The following is a 15,378-nucleotide window of genomic DNA, read 5'->3' on the forward strand; positions in this document are numbered from 1 at the left end:
TGTCTGGGCTGAACGATGGAGGTGATGCTCCTTCAAGTATATTGGGCCGAGGCCGTAAGAATGCAAATAACTTTAATATCAGACCAAGCACCCATCTAGTCCAGCATCCTGTTCTTATATTGGCCAGCCACACCTGAGCGTGACAACACTCTTCTCTGTCCTGAATCTTCCAACTTCCAGCTTCACTGGAGGACCCCAAGTTCTAGTTTTTTTTATGGGAAAGGGAGGAAAACTTGTTTCTATTCACGTTCTCTGCACTATGCATAATCGAAAACAGTCAAGAGTCACACAATGATGGGCAGTGCTTCTTCATGGCACAGTAGAAGGCTCTTTTTAGAACAGTATGAAACCAGGTGAACTATAAGAAGAAAACTTGGAAACAGGCTTTTTTTAAAGGGACGTTGTCCATATATCTTTAGAAAACATGGGCAATAACAGCTGCCTGCTTTTAAAGGCACTGAAGACACTACTAGAGAGAAGACAGAAGTACAGTGGTACCCCGGGTTACAAACTTAATTCGTTCCAGAGGTCCGTTCTTAACCCAAAACCATTCTTAACCTGAGGCACGCTTTCGCTAATGGGGCCTCCCACTGCCGCTGCGCTGCCGGCATGCGATTTCTGTTCTCATCCTGGGGCAAAGTTCGCAACCCAGAGCAACCACTTCCGGGTTAGCGGAGTTCGTAACCTGAAGCGTTTGTAACCCGAGGTACTACTGTAGTGTTCTAGGGGTGATCCTAGCAGGTTATTCATTCACCTGAACCTTCACAACTTGCATTACAGACAGACATACCAAAATGTTGAAGGAAGTATTCAAAGTTTCTTCCCATGCCCCTCTTAGTACCTTATTGGCTGACTGCTTTTTGGTGAAACATTAAATCCAGGGAGTGGGGAGACTCATGGACAGATAAAGAAGAAATGCAGAAATGAGCAGAGACAGGAGGAGAGATACAATTTTGATGGAAACAAAACTTTCCGAGCTTGATCATAATTTTCTTTTCAGAGTTGTAACTCAAGAGAAACGCAAACGGTTCTCCAAAGCAATCCCGTAGGACTAGCTCACAGAAGTCGTAAATGTTTGCTCCAGTGCAATGTTATCATAATGTTGCTGCAGTGCTGCCAAAACTTAACATTTGTAGTTTGTAGCTGTCACTAATCCACATTCTAAATATTTATGGGTTGGTGCTGCAGGTTGTACAATTTGGCTAAACCAGTGAAGTGCTTAAAACACGGTACTCTCAGAATTGGCTCATTTCTTATGTTCCGACACTGGTATGGGAATCGCTTTGCCATGACCCAGTTCCATGGTCAGATAGAGGCTGTTCAACATTCATGTGGGAAACATAGGTTCCTACATATAAATGTCACAGAAGTATCTAGGTTAAAATCCACAGGAAGCAGCCCCAGTGCCACAGTGGAAAGACCTGAAGTTACTGTGACTAAGGCCACTGAAACAGGAACAACAACCAGGCCCTGGTTCAATATTCACATATACAAACTAAGATTAGAAATGTAAGCTAAAGACATCAAAGCAAGTGAAAAGGGGAAACATCCTGGCAAGCGGGGGAAGAAAAAACAATAATATCACTGAAAGTAGAGGGGCAAATCCATCCATTTGGTACTCCTTTTCTATAAAACAACTGTTGAACCTAACATAGCTTAAATTTAAGAATGATGCTTAAATGATTTATGGAGTATGCACATGAAATGCAGGGCAATGCAACTAGCAAGTTGATTTAAATGAGACGAGTTCCAGTTTACTTAGACAGGTTATACAATCCAATTCAGGCTTAGCACTATTGTGTCCCATTCATATTAGTGGAACTGGCTTAAATTGGGCTTGGTCATCACCCTAATTTGCCAGCCAAAAAGATTTTGTGCAAGTGTTTTACGGAGACCTTAAGACCCACCCAAGCTTAGTTCAAAAACATAATTGCCTGTGCATTTTGCTTACCGGTAGTAGAAATTATCCACCCCCTTGTTTGCATAGCTCTTTTCTCCTAAAGCTTCCCCACATACAGCAAGTTCTTTTGCTTTGCTTTCCAGTACATGAATGGGTGGGGTTTTTTCCCCAGGGTGTGTCTTTACCAGCAAAGGTATGAATAACCTCCAATTCACAGCCACCCCAACTCACAGGAGAGAATACTGTCCTGCAGCTAGGCCATGAAAACATCAGCTTCTACTTACGGTACTTGTGTGCACTTTCGGGAAAGCCAGACCACATTTATTGTATACATGTATCTGTATATCACTATTTGCTTCCCATCTCTGTTCTTCCCAATGGCCCCATGCATTTTTGTTCAAACAGAACACCATTTCAAGAAGGCCTAGAAGACAGTGTTCATACTCCCTGCCCCTCCATTTTGCTGCGTTAATTTACCTAATAATACCTGCCCTTTACCATGGGAAAACGAGCACAGAGCTTTTATATATATATATATAAAATAAGCATTAAAGGTTTCTTTTTAAAAAATAGCTTTAAAAGAAGAAACTCTGCATTCAAATGTGTGTAGAATAAATTTCAGAAAAAACCTACTACATAGCAGCAAGACTACATTAGACTTTTCGATTTCTCCATCGTGTCCTTGGATAGATACACCACCCAGTAGACCATATTAAATGCTCCAAAGGTGACGGGGAACAAAATGCGTGCATATTTGTCTATCTTACTGGTGCCAGAGCTTGAGGGTGGGGCAGGAGGAGGAGGAGGAGGAGGAGGAGGAATGACGACCGACGACTTTGACGGCGCCCCCAAAGTATTTGCTGTAGTCTGAATCTGCTCCAGTCTAGATCCAAGTAAACGATGAATGGTTGGAGATCCAGCCGTGGCTTGCTGGGGTATATATCCAGTTAAAACTGGGGTAGAGGGAGGAGCTGAAGGAGTAGCTCTTGCAGAAGCCAATGTTTCTGATATGCTAATTCGGCTGAAGGGGTTCGGACTTGACGCTGAAGGAGATCGGGGCATAGCGTCCGAAGGCCCCTGAGTTACCGTTGAAGGTGGCATGGAACTATTTCCTGTATCAGTTCTCCTGCCGCTCTCCGTTTCCGCCTGTACGGTGGTATTAGTTCTTTTTCTCACATTTGAATTCGAGTCCGTACTCTGCAATATTAAAAAGAACAACATCAGAAAATATCACGAGCAGGATTTGAAATATGAGCAGCGGTAGAAAATTTGATAATATATGAAATAGAAAAGAATGCCTTAGGCGAAAAGTTTGTTAAAATGCAATATGTAAATGGGATGGGGTTAAGAACAGCACGGAGGTGAAAGCGGGAGGTCAAAGTTTAAAGAGAAATGTATAACAAATTTGGGATCTGGAATTTATATCTAAATATTTTAAAGTTTAATAAAAATTGGCACAAAACGAACATCTGCAGCTTTAGAAAGAATTTTGCATGAGCAAAATCCTGAAATTTAGGAATGTGGCTAGGGCATTCAGTGCAAAATTGCTGGTCAACATGGACTCTCTTATTCCCATTACATAGCAACATATTCATATAGCCAGTTAGACAATCACAGTTAGAAAACTATCTCACTGAATTTTCGTTGTGATTTGGCAATGTAGACACTAGATAGCCTATTTTGGTTCAGTTGCTGACGATTGAGAAGCTACTCGGCATATTACACAAAGTTATATCACGGTACAATTCCAGACTGAAAGCACTTCATACTGCAGAGTACAGGGAGTTAGTTATATGCTCCCCTACATAAAGACCTCCCAAAATATGATAAACCAATCGATCAAGGTCATGCTAAAACTTTCAGCCTGAAGAGCTACTTTGCATAGAGTAGACGGAGGTTACATACAATTGACATACCTCTCAATGTGAGGGAACATTCCAATGTGCAGTGCAGTCAGAAGTGGAACAGTCCATTATTCTACCACTTCTGTCTACAACCTCATTCTTGTAATATGTTGAACGTCTCTGACAACAGAAACAATATCCATGGGAAAGATCCATGTAATGCAAGCCACATCGATATTTCTGGAAATAGCTCAGGTACTCAGCTGTGTTCTAGCACAACTATATGCCCATTTTAATAAAGCCCCGGGTAGGAAATGTTTTCAGCACACTGTAGTTTGCATAGTTCATGCGGACTGAATTTCAGATCTGGGTGTAAAGCTTGTTCATAGAGATTGAACGTGCCAATCTTCCCTCTGGCAGCGCTTGTACGCTTAGCCCAGTGTGAAATGGTGCAGTGTGGCTGACCTTAATACTCACAGCTATGGCTAAATGTGGCTCCAGTTTTCAGGGAGTAAAAAATAAGTAAATCTCAATTGAATAAACGCCAATGATGTAACTCATTTGAGCGTTCTTTCTTCCTGACAAAATAAATCTCGACCCAAAGTAATGCTCTCTCTTGCAGTACCAAAGAACATAGGAATTTGTTGAGTCTGTGAAATTTCTTGAACACTGTGGATATCTTTTTTTGTATCCAGCATTGCTTTTGATGACAAATGGTTTTACAGCAGAATTCTGTATGTGCCTAGTCAGAATTAAGTGACTCTGAGTTCAAAGGAACTTACTTGCAGGTAAATGGGTACAGGTTTGTAGTCTTTGGTTTCAGCCATGCATACATTTACATCCATAAACAGTGCCCAGGCCTGCAGCCACAGCAGGCGCCGTGATTCTCTAGCGGTTTGACTTCACCCCCAGAGGTGCACTCCATTGCCTTGTGAGACAAAAGGTTGCCACCAACCCTCTACACATACAAACATGCAGTTTGATTGTAAGGACATTCATTGGTTGCTCATGAGAAAGCAGTCGAACGCAGCACTTCTAAAAACTAAGTTCTTTATTGTGCAGATATTTACAGTGGAGCAAAAGTTCAAACGTCCATCTCATCCCTCTGCAGAGTCCGGGAATGAACCCTTCCGGTTCTTGGTCCAGCAAAAGAGGCGCGGGATCCTGAACCCCCGCCTCCCCCTTCCACGTCTTTCCTGTCTGCGAACTCAGGGCGCGGGAAACTGTCCCTGTTCCCCGCTTCCCCCTTGGTGCTCAGGCTCTGCGGTCTCTTCACAGCCCCTGCGCCGACTTCCTGCCTCTAACTCCCCCTCCCCACTGGAGGAATGGTCGCTTCCTGCTGAGGAGGGGGGTGACGAACTGGTGAACAAAGGGGGTGGTTCCCTGTACTGCAAGCTCTCCCGGGATGCTACCTGTCATGGGGAGGGGGGTTTCCTGACATCCATGTATAAATCCATCTCCATTTTTCCAATGTGCTGATTTGTTAAGGTGTTCATGGGCATTTTAACCAGGAAAAAGAGCTGTAAACACTCTCGTGTGAACTGAGTGTTGATACAGTTGTGTCTGGAAGCAGGTGCTGCAGGCATTTCCTATGAAGGGCAATAACAGGCAGTGGCTTTGCAATGGGACAGGGAATGACAGTGGCTAGAGCAGAGGGGGGCAATGTGATGCTCTCTCCAGATGCTGTTAGACTACAACTCCCATCATCGCTTATCCTTAGCCATCCTGGTTGGGGCTGATGGGAGCTGGAGTCCATCAACATCCCGAGTACCACATTGGTTATCCCTTGGCTTGAGTAAGTGGAAGGGGAGGGAAGGGGAGGGGAAAGGAGCATAGGCAAAGTTGAGGAGAGTTAAAAGAAAGGCATGCCTGCAGAATGGCATATGCTTAGTAGAGTCCCTTTGTTACACGTACAACCTAACATGTGGTAGGATATCTAGGTATACAACTGAGCTTCATTTCAAAAGGGGGGGAAGAACAATGTACCATGTGGACATACACACAGGTTGTGTAATTGTGCATAGACGTTTATAGCACTCTGAGAGCAGAGCATTCATTGCTACTTAAGATGTCCTTGACAATAAAGCGATTTAAGCCTTCAAACATGCAGAGAAATCCAGTAGCACTGTTCACATCTTTGAAAACACAGAGTAATTAAATGGTAAGAGAACTTGGTTATGCCATTGAGCACTCTACATGATGGCACAATTGGGACTTCCGGCGCCGGCGCCATTGCGGACGGTCGAGGGTCGTTTCGGCAGAGAAGCAACCCTGGCCTTCCCGGGGGTAGGAGCCCTGCTACCGCACAGCGGGGCTCTGCTAAACCGTGGGTCGAGCGTCCCGCGGCATGGGCACTCCAGCTGGCCCAAAATCACGCTGAACCCTTCTCCCGATCCCCTTGTAAAAGGGGGTCGGGAGTGAAGGGGCAACGGCGCGGGGCTGTGGAGGCTATGCCCCAACCGGGTCGGCGAAGTGGCGGCAGCCGCCCGCAACGAGCGCATCGTTCTTTCTGAAATTGAAGAAAAAGAAGGAGAACCCCCGTAAGCCGTGAGTACGGAGGTTATTTGACCAAATTTTGACAATTGGCTCTCTGGGAGGAATGCAAAAAGGAAGCCCGTTCCTCTCCCTGCAGAGTGTGAGAAATAACAATGTTTCTAACTGCTGCTGCATAAGCGGATACAGTGTTTCTACGGAGCTCTTTTGACAAGTCTGATCAGCTGAATCCCCGTTAGGGGAACTAAGAAGTTGGAAGTATTTCTTCCTTTAAACGTTGGACTATAATCTTTTCACCCCGATTTAGGGGGAAATGGCGGCGGAGATTTGTGGTGGAGACTGGTGGTTAAAGATGGAAAAGTACTGAAACTTGATACCCCCATGCCTACTTCTACCATGCTTGGTTTCGTTTTTAAACTGGCGTTAGATCCGGGTATGACCCACGGACAAAGGATAATTTTTCAGAAGTTGGAATTGTTAAACCAGAAATTAGAATTGCTGAAGCAAGATGCTGATGGAATGTTTTTAGCAACGAGAAGAACTTTTGAGAACTTTTTTAAACCTGAAGAAAACCTTGCCAGGGAACTTGAGGACTTATTTGAGCAACAATATATAGTGACTATGCAACTCCAAAAAGAAGGGAAATCCTGGTGGTGTGAGAGGCCCAGGGTTGAAGGACATATTATATCCGATTTCTGGGGTGAGAGCCCAGAAATGAAGGGAAAAGATTTGTGGAAACTACAATTAGAAAATGACTGGAAGTTAGAAATGGAGATGCTGGAAGATGATGGTTTGTTCCCCCTGGAGTTCTCTGCAAGGATATCTGCGGACTGTTTGCTGGTTTTTGGTTATAAAGAAAAAGAGGACATTCTGGACAATGATGGAAGGTGGGGGAGAGAAGTCGGGTGGGAGATCCCGAGATGGCGAAGGAAAATGGACAGAAGAGGGATAGGGTAAAATGTTTATAAAAAATGTATTAGGATGGCTTACCATGGTACCCTGAAATCGGTGTGTTAAGAAATTTCTGATTTGAATTATTGAAGGAATATTTGGATTGATTATTAGCAGCAGTTTTAGTAAAATAAGATGTTTAAGAATTGATTTTAGAAGAAGTAATTTGTATTGTGAAGTTATATTATATATTAAGAAATTATATTTGAATATCTAGATGGTAATGGATTTAAATTTCAAAGATGAGAAGTTAATAAAGTAAATTAGATTTGGAAGCATAGGAGAGAGAAAACGTGGGAAGTCCCCCAAGAAGATTTGAAACAAGTAATTTTTTTAAATTAGTGAAAGGAATGTTGGTTCTTCCAGTATAGGTTTGTATAGGTTTGTATTTTTGTATTGTTGTTATTTTTGTATTGATTGTTATATCTGTTGTTGCATGTCTTCTATTGTGTGTGTATTTGTTTGTGTGGAAAACCAATAAAATCTTTGTAAAAAAAAAAAATACATGATGGCACAATTGGGGGGGGGGGGGTGTTAGGAAGGAAACATATTTTTTTTTCCAGCACAAATCATTTACATTTGAAGAGGAACCCAAAAATATGATTGTGTGCAGCCACAATAATGTATAATAAACAGGACGAACTCTTGTATGTGGTCTTTTGAAGCCTGTTGCTATTAAGCCTACTGCCAGCTTTTCTGCCTGCACTTGAGAATGTACCGCATGAAGAGACAGAAGAAGAATAACAACAGTGAAAAATAAAACTGTTAAAAGATAAAGGTTTGTTTCTAGGACCTCTGCCTGAATATGTTGTTATTCTTTATTTACTAGAACAGTGATTATGTGGGGTTGGGGTATTGTTTTTATGAACAGGGGGGGGGGAATTATGAACAAGGTAACCTTTGATACTGTTCCCCACAGAAACTGATACAAAATACATTGAAATACAAATGCTTTCCTTTCGAAATGGAATCCAAAGCAACCTTATGGGGGGCGGGGCGGGTTGTTTAATTTTCCTCAGAGATACTCTCTGTTATGCATTCAGCTGACATTTTGTTCCTGGCCTTTACTTCAGGTAGGCCAAAACTTGCAGTATTAAGCAGAATTGACTTCTGAGATCTCCCCCTGTTGCCCCCACCACCCTAAAGCATTTAGTCATTACCTATCCAACACAATGTTTTGAATATTATTTGTTTTGAAAAGGTGTGTGTGTGTGTGTGTGTGTGTGTGTGTGTGTTTGACAGCCAGAAACAGCAGGGTTTAAACTTTTTTGATTTCTCCCAAGGGCTCACACAAGATGCTCTTTTCATGGGTACAGTCACTTGTGGAAATCTTATCAGCTCTATTTGGCACAAAGGTATGATAACTAGGCAAACTTCCTTGCAGGCATGTATAAATATTGTAATTAATGCCGCAGCCGTCTCTTTCCAAATGGAAGCACATTTAATTGACCGTGTGTAATGCAATGGAGTATGCCGTTGGCATAATTTGCTGCAAATCTGTCTAATCTATTGTTAAACATTGTGGCAGCTCTGTTCAATAAGATTGTGTGTCTCACCTTATGGTTCAAAATCCATCTTGATTCAATAAGGGGCGGTGGGGGGGGGGAAGAGGAGCTACTAATCTCTGTTTGCAAAAACAACTCACAGATCCTCCGCTGCTTCCTCCTCACCAACTAAACTCTCTAGGTGTGACCGCTTGTTATCAAGCAAACGTGGTGCTCAAGTACAAGCCAATCCATGCTCTTTGATTTTTAACAAGGTTTGCCCATTAGAAACAGCTGTTCATCTGCAGTGCAAATTTTGACGAAGAAGAAAGTCCTCTGAGCCACCATAATCCTCCACTTGAGCCAGAAAAAAGAAGTATTAGATTGTTTTGCTTGTATTAGCAGCTTATTACAAACAAGCCAATTTTGCACTCCAGTGAAGTCAGATTGCAAATTTAGCATGAGCTGAAACTGTGCATCCTGGCAAAAGCTGAGATTTGCAGCAGGTAGCTCACCTGCCTATTAATCAGCACCACAAAAATTACAAACAGTGGAACCATATGAACAAGTAAAATGCACACCACAGTAGATTTAGAGAGCAAGACACAGAATTCCAGAATATCATGGAGATGGTATATCTAAAATGCTTCCTAATATGTGATGGCTTACAATGTGTAGGGAATATTTTACATGGGGGAGCATGAATCATAAAACCATAGAGTTAGAGGACATCTCCTCCAAACTTCTGTTCAGTGCAGAAAACCCAAAGCTGAATCATGCCCAACCATAGCTTTACCTTTTCTTGCGAGGAATCCTATTCGGAATAAGGGAATTTCCCTTAAAAAGGAGGAAAGTTGACAGCTATGTGCCCAACTGATGACTAGCCTGCTTTGAAGACCTTCAGCAAGGGAGAGCCTCCTATCAACCCTCTAAATCAGGGTTTCCCGAACTTGTATCTCCAGCTGTTTTTGGACTACAACTCCCATGACCCTTAGCTAGCCACAGAGCCTAGGGCTTGCTGATCAGAAGGTTGGTGGTTTGAATCCCCGCGATGGGGTGAGCTCCCGGTGCTCGGTCCCAGCTCCTGCCCAGTTTGAAAGCATGTCAAAAGTGCAAGTAGATAAATAGGTACCGCTCCGGCGGGAAGGTAAATGATGTTTCCATGTGCTGCTCTGGTTCGCCAGAAGCGGCTCAGTCATGCTGGCCACATGACCTGGAAGCTGTACGGCAACTCCCTCGGCCAGTAATGTGATATGAGCGCCGCAACCCCAGAGTCGGGCACGGCTGGACGTAATGGTCAGGGGTCCCTTTACCTTTACTAGTCAGGGATGATGGAAATGGTAGTCCAAAAACAGCTGGAGACACAAGTTCGGGAAACCCTGCTCTAAATCAAAGATGAGTGTTGCCATCCAAAAACTTCTGGAGGACCACTGGTTCCCCATCTCTCCTCTAAGTAATCAGTTCCATTGCTGAACTGCTCTAACCATTGAAAGGTATCTCCTAATGTTCAGCTGAAATGTCCCCTCCAGTATATGGGATGCTGATTCTCCCCCCACCCCACCCCATGTTTGAGTAATGGCTTCAAGTTACAAAAAAGGAGATAGTCAGGAAAAACTTTCTGACAATAAGAGCTGTTCAACAGTGGAACGGTCTTCTTCGGGAGGTTGCGGACTCTACTTCCTTGGAGGTTTTGAGCAAACATTGGATGGCCATCTTTCATGGATACTTTAGATGACATTCATGCACTGCAGGGTTTGGAGCAGATAACCCTTGGGCTCCCTTCCAACTCTACAATTCTATGATTCTGACATCCACTTATATGAAGATAAGGAGTAAATCTTTAGCTCTTATAATGCTGAAGATAAATGACGAGGAGGATCCTATACATAATTTAAAAATTAAGCACTATAACAAAGCTAAAAGAAGGCAACTCTGTCCACAGACATACAATCCCATATATGTATTATGATCACACATTGAAATAAATGGGATTTAAGCATGCTCAGCTTGGGCTGGGTTATACTCTGTGCATTATGAGTTGCAGGGCATCTCTTGCAGGCATCTCTTGCAGGCATCTGGACAGAATCTGCCAAAGGCTTAGACACTAAAGCTGCCTAGAGAAACATTGCAGGGATGCAAGGCTGCTTCAGATATGTATCTGCCCCACAAGCTGAACAACTGCAGAATTTTACATTTGGGGTCTTCCTAGCACACAGCAGCCAACAACACAGCAGCCAGTGTGGTGTAGTGGTTAAGAGTGGTAGACTCGTAATCTGGTGAACCGGGTTCGTGTCTCCATTCCTCCACATGCAGCTGCTGGGTGACCTTGGGCTAGTCACACTTCTTTGAATTCTCTCACTTCACAGAGTGTTTGTTGTGGGGGAGGAAGGGAAAGGAGAATTTTAGCTGCTTTGAGACTCCTTTGGGTAGTGATAAAGCGGGATATCAAATCCAAACTCCTCCTCCTCCTCCTCCTCCTCCTCCTCTTCTCTTATTCTTCATTCTAGAATCTACCCTGCCCTCCCAGTCTACTTTACTTCTTCTGGGAAAGACTAACCCAGCCTCTCCCAACCTGGTGTCTTCCATATGTTGTTCCATTGGTCATGTTGCCTAGGGGTAATGGAGCAACATCTGGAGGGCAACAGGCTGGAGAAGACTGGACTAGCCTATGATTATACTAAAATGGTAACTTGAATGAAGGAATGGCACTGTCACAGTAGTTAGAGTGACACCACATCCAGTGTTTTGCTCTCCGCCGGAAGCAACATGCACTGAACTGGCATGGAGATTGGGGGGGGGGGGATGCTCAATACAATGGCATCATGTTATTGTGGGAGGTTAGTAGCGAAACCTAGCCTGCATATTCTTGCTAGTTAGCATGAGAAGGGGTTAATACAACAGAACTGCATTGCTGATACTCAGATACTCAAACCATAGGAATACAATTGGGCAAGAGGGCTTTGTGTGATGTCATTTCGCTTCTGCTGATGGAAAGGAAGGAGAAAATGGTATTTCCTGTCCCTCTCTCTCTTCCGTTGACCAGCAATGGATGCAGACATGCCTCCACTTGCTCCAGCTTTAGGTACATGCCAAAAGCTGTACCTCTACCTTTACCTTTACCTATACTGTAAGTATAAGTATTTTCCCTGCATACCGGTAGTTTTTACTGCTGCCATTGCTATGAACCAGCGCAATATTATAAGTGAGCAATTCATATTTTTAAACTTACTTCCCAAGTTGTTGCCTGATTCTTCGTTAAACAGGGTAAGCTAGGGAGAGCCACAGCTTCCTCCATAGCTGGACTTGCTCAAAACAAGGTTTTACAGCCTAATTTCTATGCCTTTAATTTTGCTGCCAAGAGTGGGGTTTTGAAACTCCGTTCAACCCCCACACATGGGCACCTGGAGGGATAAATCACAATTAATACCCTCTCCTGCCCATTAAATCCCATCCCACAGTTATGTGTTTCTTTTACTAGACCTTATTTTTGTAAAGTGCCTAAAGGTTTTCTTATAATCAAGCAGAGTATGCATTTTATTAAATAAATAAAATAGATAAAAATCAGCAGGGAGATGGGTGGAAAGCCTTACGCTGGTGGCAGACACATATCCTCCAAAAGAACTATTTAGGCTCCCACATGGGATTTTTCATGAAAATCATTATTATATTCTTCATGCTCCTGAGTTAGGTTCTTCTTGTTTTTATTCCAATAAATTGTATATTTAAAGATGTACAGGTTTTCTTTATAAAAAAAAAACAAATTCTTGTGATAAAGCATTTCCTTGCAAATCAGGTCATGGCAAAATGTTTCCTTTTCTGGTAATCTAATCTTTATTAGCACAATATTTAACCCTTGTCATGTACCCCTGGAGAGTACAGCTTAGAAACTAGGTCAGCTTCCAGCAAACCCTCTTCTAACATTCGGTGTCTGCTTCAAAGTAAATGATAGGATTCCCACACCCCAAAAACTAAAAGTTAGTGGCAATTCAAACTAGCAGAGCTTATTCTTTGATTATCTAGGCTGGTTTCCCATGTAGCAACTACAGGTTGGGTTTTAACTTCTGTTCCGAAGGCAGCACAAAAGGAGGCATGCTAGTTCAGAATGTTTCAGAATTATCTTTCACTCACAATTGTCCTCCAATGCTCTGTTTGTTGGAAGTTCACACAAAGAAGCCCCCTTTGGTGACTTGGGCAGGGCAATTTGGCATGGGGAGGCCAGGGTGGGACTGGCATGCAAGTCCCCAGGCTCCCTGCTCATGTCTTCATTCACTATTCAGGCACAACTAAAGGGTTAATTCCCATAGCTGTCAAGTTTCGGATTTGAAAATAAGGGATCAGCAGTCTCACCTATCCCGGGGACAGTCACATGTCAGTGGTGGGCGGAGCCAGAAGCAAAAGTGGGCGGAGCAGCAATGTAAACTCCAAGCGGACTCAGGCTCGGAGCAGAGCAAAGAGGAGGGCAGCCATGTGCTCCGCACGATGGAGCCCCATCATCTTCTTGTCTGATCCCATCAAAACAGGATAGGGAGCAGCAGCTGCTCAAAGGCAGCCAGGCTCCGCCTGTCAGCTAACCCTATTGGCCGGCTGAGGGGCTTGGCGGCAACGGATAGGGGCTGATGCAGGGGGAGGAATACACCCCCCCTGTAAGCACAGGAAACGGCTCCCACTTGCTTTGAGGGCTGAGGCTTTTCTCTCCAAGTAGGCAAGGTCTTCCCACCCAGTCCCTGGCCAGCAGGGGAGGAGCTGCTTCCATTAAAAACGGGAAATTTAAGGGAAATAAAAAATAAGGGAGAGCAGCGGGAAACTGCTTGAAATAAGGGAGAATCCCGGGGAAAATGGGATACTTGACAGCACTGTTAATTCCATTAGCGCTGAAGTCAACTAGCCAAAAGAGATAGACTGGAGGTGTCGCTTAGCAACCAAGAAGAGGGGCATAAATTTGCTGAGGTACCATGTGTCCTGATTAGTTCTGTAGTTCAGAGGGAGGTTTTCCCCCTTGTATGTTTGGTTGAATGTCTCTCTCTGATGCACAAAGTCTGAAATAAGAAAAACAAGACCTCTCTGTTCCTTTCTTCTCAAATTACACCAGTGTCCTTAGTACTGGTGCTGACCTTTAAGCTCTAAACGGCCTTGGCCCAGTATACCTGAAGGAGTGTCTCCACCCCTATCGTTCAGCTCGGACACTGAGGTCTAGCACCAAGGGCCTTCTGGCGGTTCCCTCACTGCGAGAAGTGAGGTTACAGGGAACCAGGCAGAGGGCCTTCTCAGTAGTGGCACCCGCCCTGTGGAACACCCTCCCATCAGATGTCAAGGAAATAAGCAAATATCCCAGCCAGATGGGCGGGGTATAAATAATAATAATAATAATAATAATAATAATAATAATAATAATAAGTTGTTGTTATTTGCTATCAGATTTTATTTTCTCTCCAGTCTCCACCTGCATCATTTAAGTGACTTTGCTAACACTATTTACTCTCACACTATACATTATGACTCACCAAGCCAGACTCACATGGCCTATCATCCTTCTATTGTGGCTTGTGAGATACTTGACAAACTTCTTGTTCTGAAGTCCAAGGAAGGCCAAAAAAAACCCTCAACCCCTAAGAGGTTCGTTGAGCATCTCTGTAGCATCTCTCTAGGGCAGGGGTAGCTAACATGGTGCCTTCCGATGTTTTGGACTGCATCGTTCATTGGCCCCAGCCAGCATGCTTAATGAGAAGAGATAACGGGAATCCTGAATACTGCGAATAATTCAGAAAAGATTTTTAGGTGAACATTCAGTTCATCCTGGCTACTTGAAAGGCTTCTTTGGCTTGCTTGATTTTATCCGATATAAACAGAGTGTATGCCCTAGAACAATACCCCATATTCCCTGCAGTTGCACATTGCAGGAGATGATGAGTAGCGATAGGCCTTTTGGAATAACTTGCTCAGCAATTCTGATCTTCTCATTAAGGATTCTCGATAAGCTTCGGAGGAACTCCAGGGTTCCACAGAACATAATTTGAAAACCACTGAGGAAGCTGCAAAAGACTGAGGGGTGTGTGTGTGTGTGTGTGTGTGTGTGTTACAAGACTGTTGGAAGGGGCAAAACAACCTTCCTTGAGGTCAAACCCATTGTCACAAGGGAGGGCATCTATCTATCTATCTATCTATCTGTAATCCATACAATACAAAGCATTTGTTGTTGTTCAGTCGTTCAGTCGTGTCCGACTCTTCGTGACCCCATGGACCAGAGCACGCCAGGCACCCCTATCCTCCACTCCCTCCCGCAGTTTGGCCAATCTCATGCCAGTCGCTTCGAGAACACTGTCCAACCATCTCATCCTCTGTCGTCCCCTTCTCCTTGTGCCCTCCATCTTTCCCAACATCAGGGTCTTTTCCAGGGAGTCTTCTCTTCTCATGAGGTGGCCAAAGTACTGGAGCCTCAACTTCAGGATCTGCCCTTCCAGTGAGCACTCATGGCTGATTTCTTTAAGGATGGATAAGTTTGATCTTTTTGCAGTCCATGGGACTAAGTAGCAAGTAGCAAAAAGGTACTAACCCTCCAGATAGCAAATAAGTGCTTTTCCTTCTTAGAAACTAAATGTGGGGAGGGCTCAGCATCTGCTTGCATGCAGAGGCTTCTATCGCAGGTACCTTCAGTTATGAATGGGAGCGACCCAAACCTCCAAGTGCCTCTATTTTCCAGGGACAGTCA

General features: G+C 43.8%; 1 protein-coding gene across 1 annotated transcript in view; it reads right to left on the bottom strand.

The window, feature by feature from the left end:
• Nucleotides 1-2,435: 2,435 nt before the first annotated feature.
• The window catches only part of GABRA4 (gamma-aminobutyric acid type A receptor subunit alpha4), a 68,923-nt gene continuing 55,980 nt past the window's right edge, over nt 2,436-15,378 (bottom strand). The window contains exons 9-10 of the mRNA XM_033160938.1: nt 13,817-13,836; nt 2,436-3,097 (exon numbers count right to left, since the gene is read on the bottom strand). Coding sequence (XP_033016829.1) covers nt 2,549-3,097; nt 13,817-13,836 — 569 coding nt within the window. The 3' untranslated portion in view covers nt 2,436-2,548. The remainder of the gene's footprint in view (nt 3,098-13,816; nt 13,837-15,378) is intronic.

Source organism: Lacerta agilis, chromosome 9, assembly GCF_009819535.1.
Source record: "Lacerta agilis isolate rLacAgi1 chromosome 9, rLacAgi1.pri, whole genome shotgun sequence".
NCBI lineage: Eukaryota > Metazoa > Chordata > Lepidosauria > Squamata > Lacertidae > Lacerta > Lacerta agilis.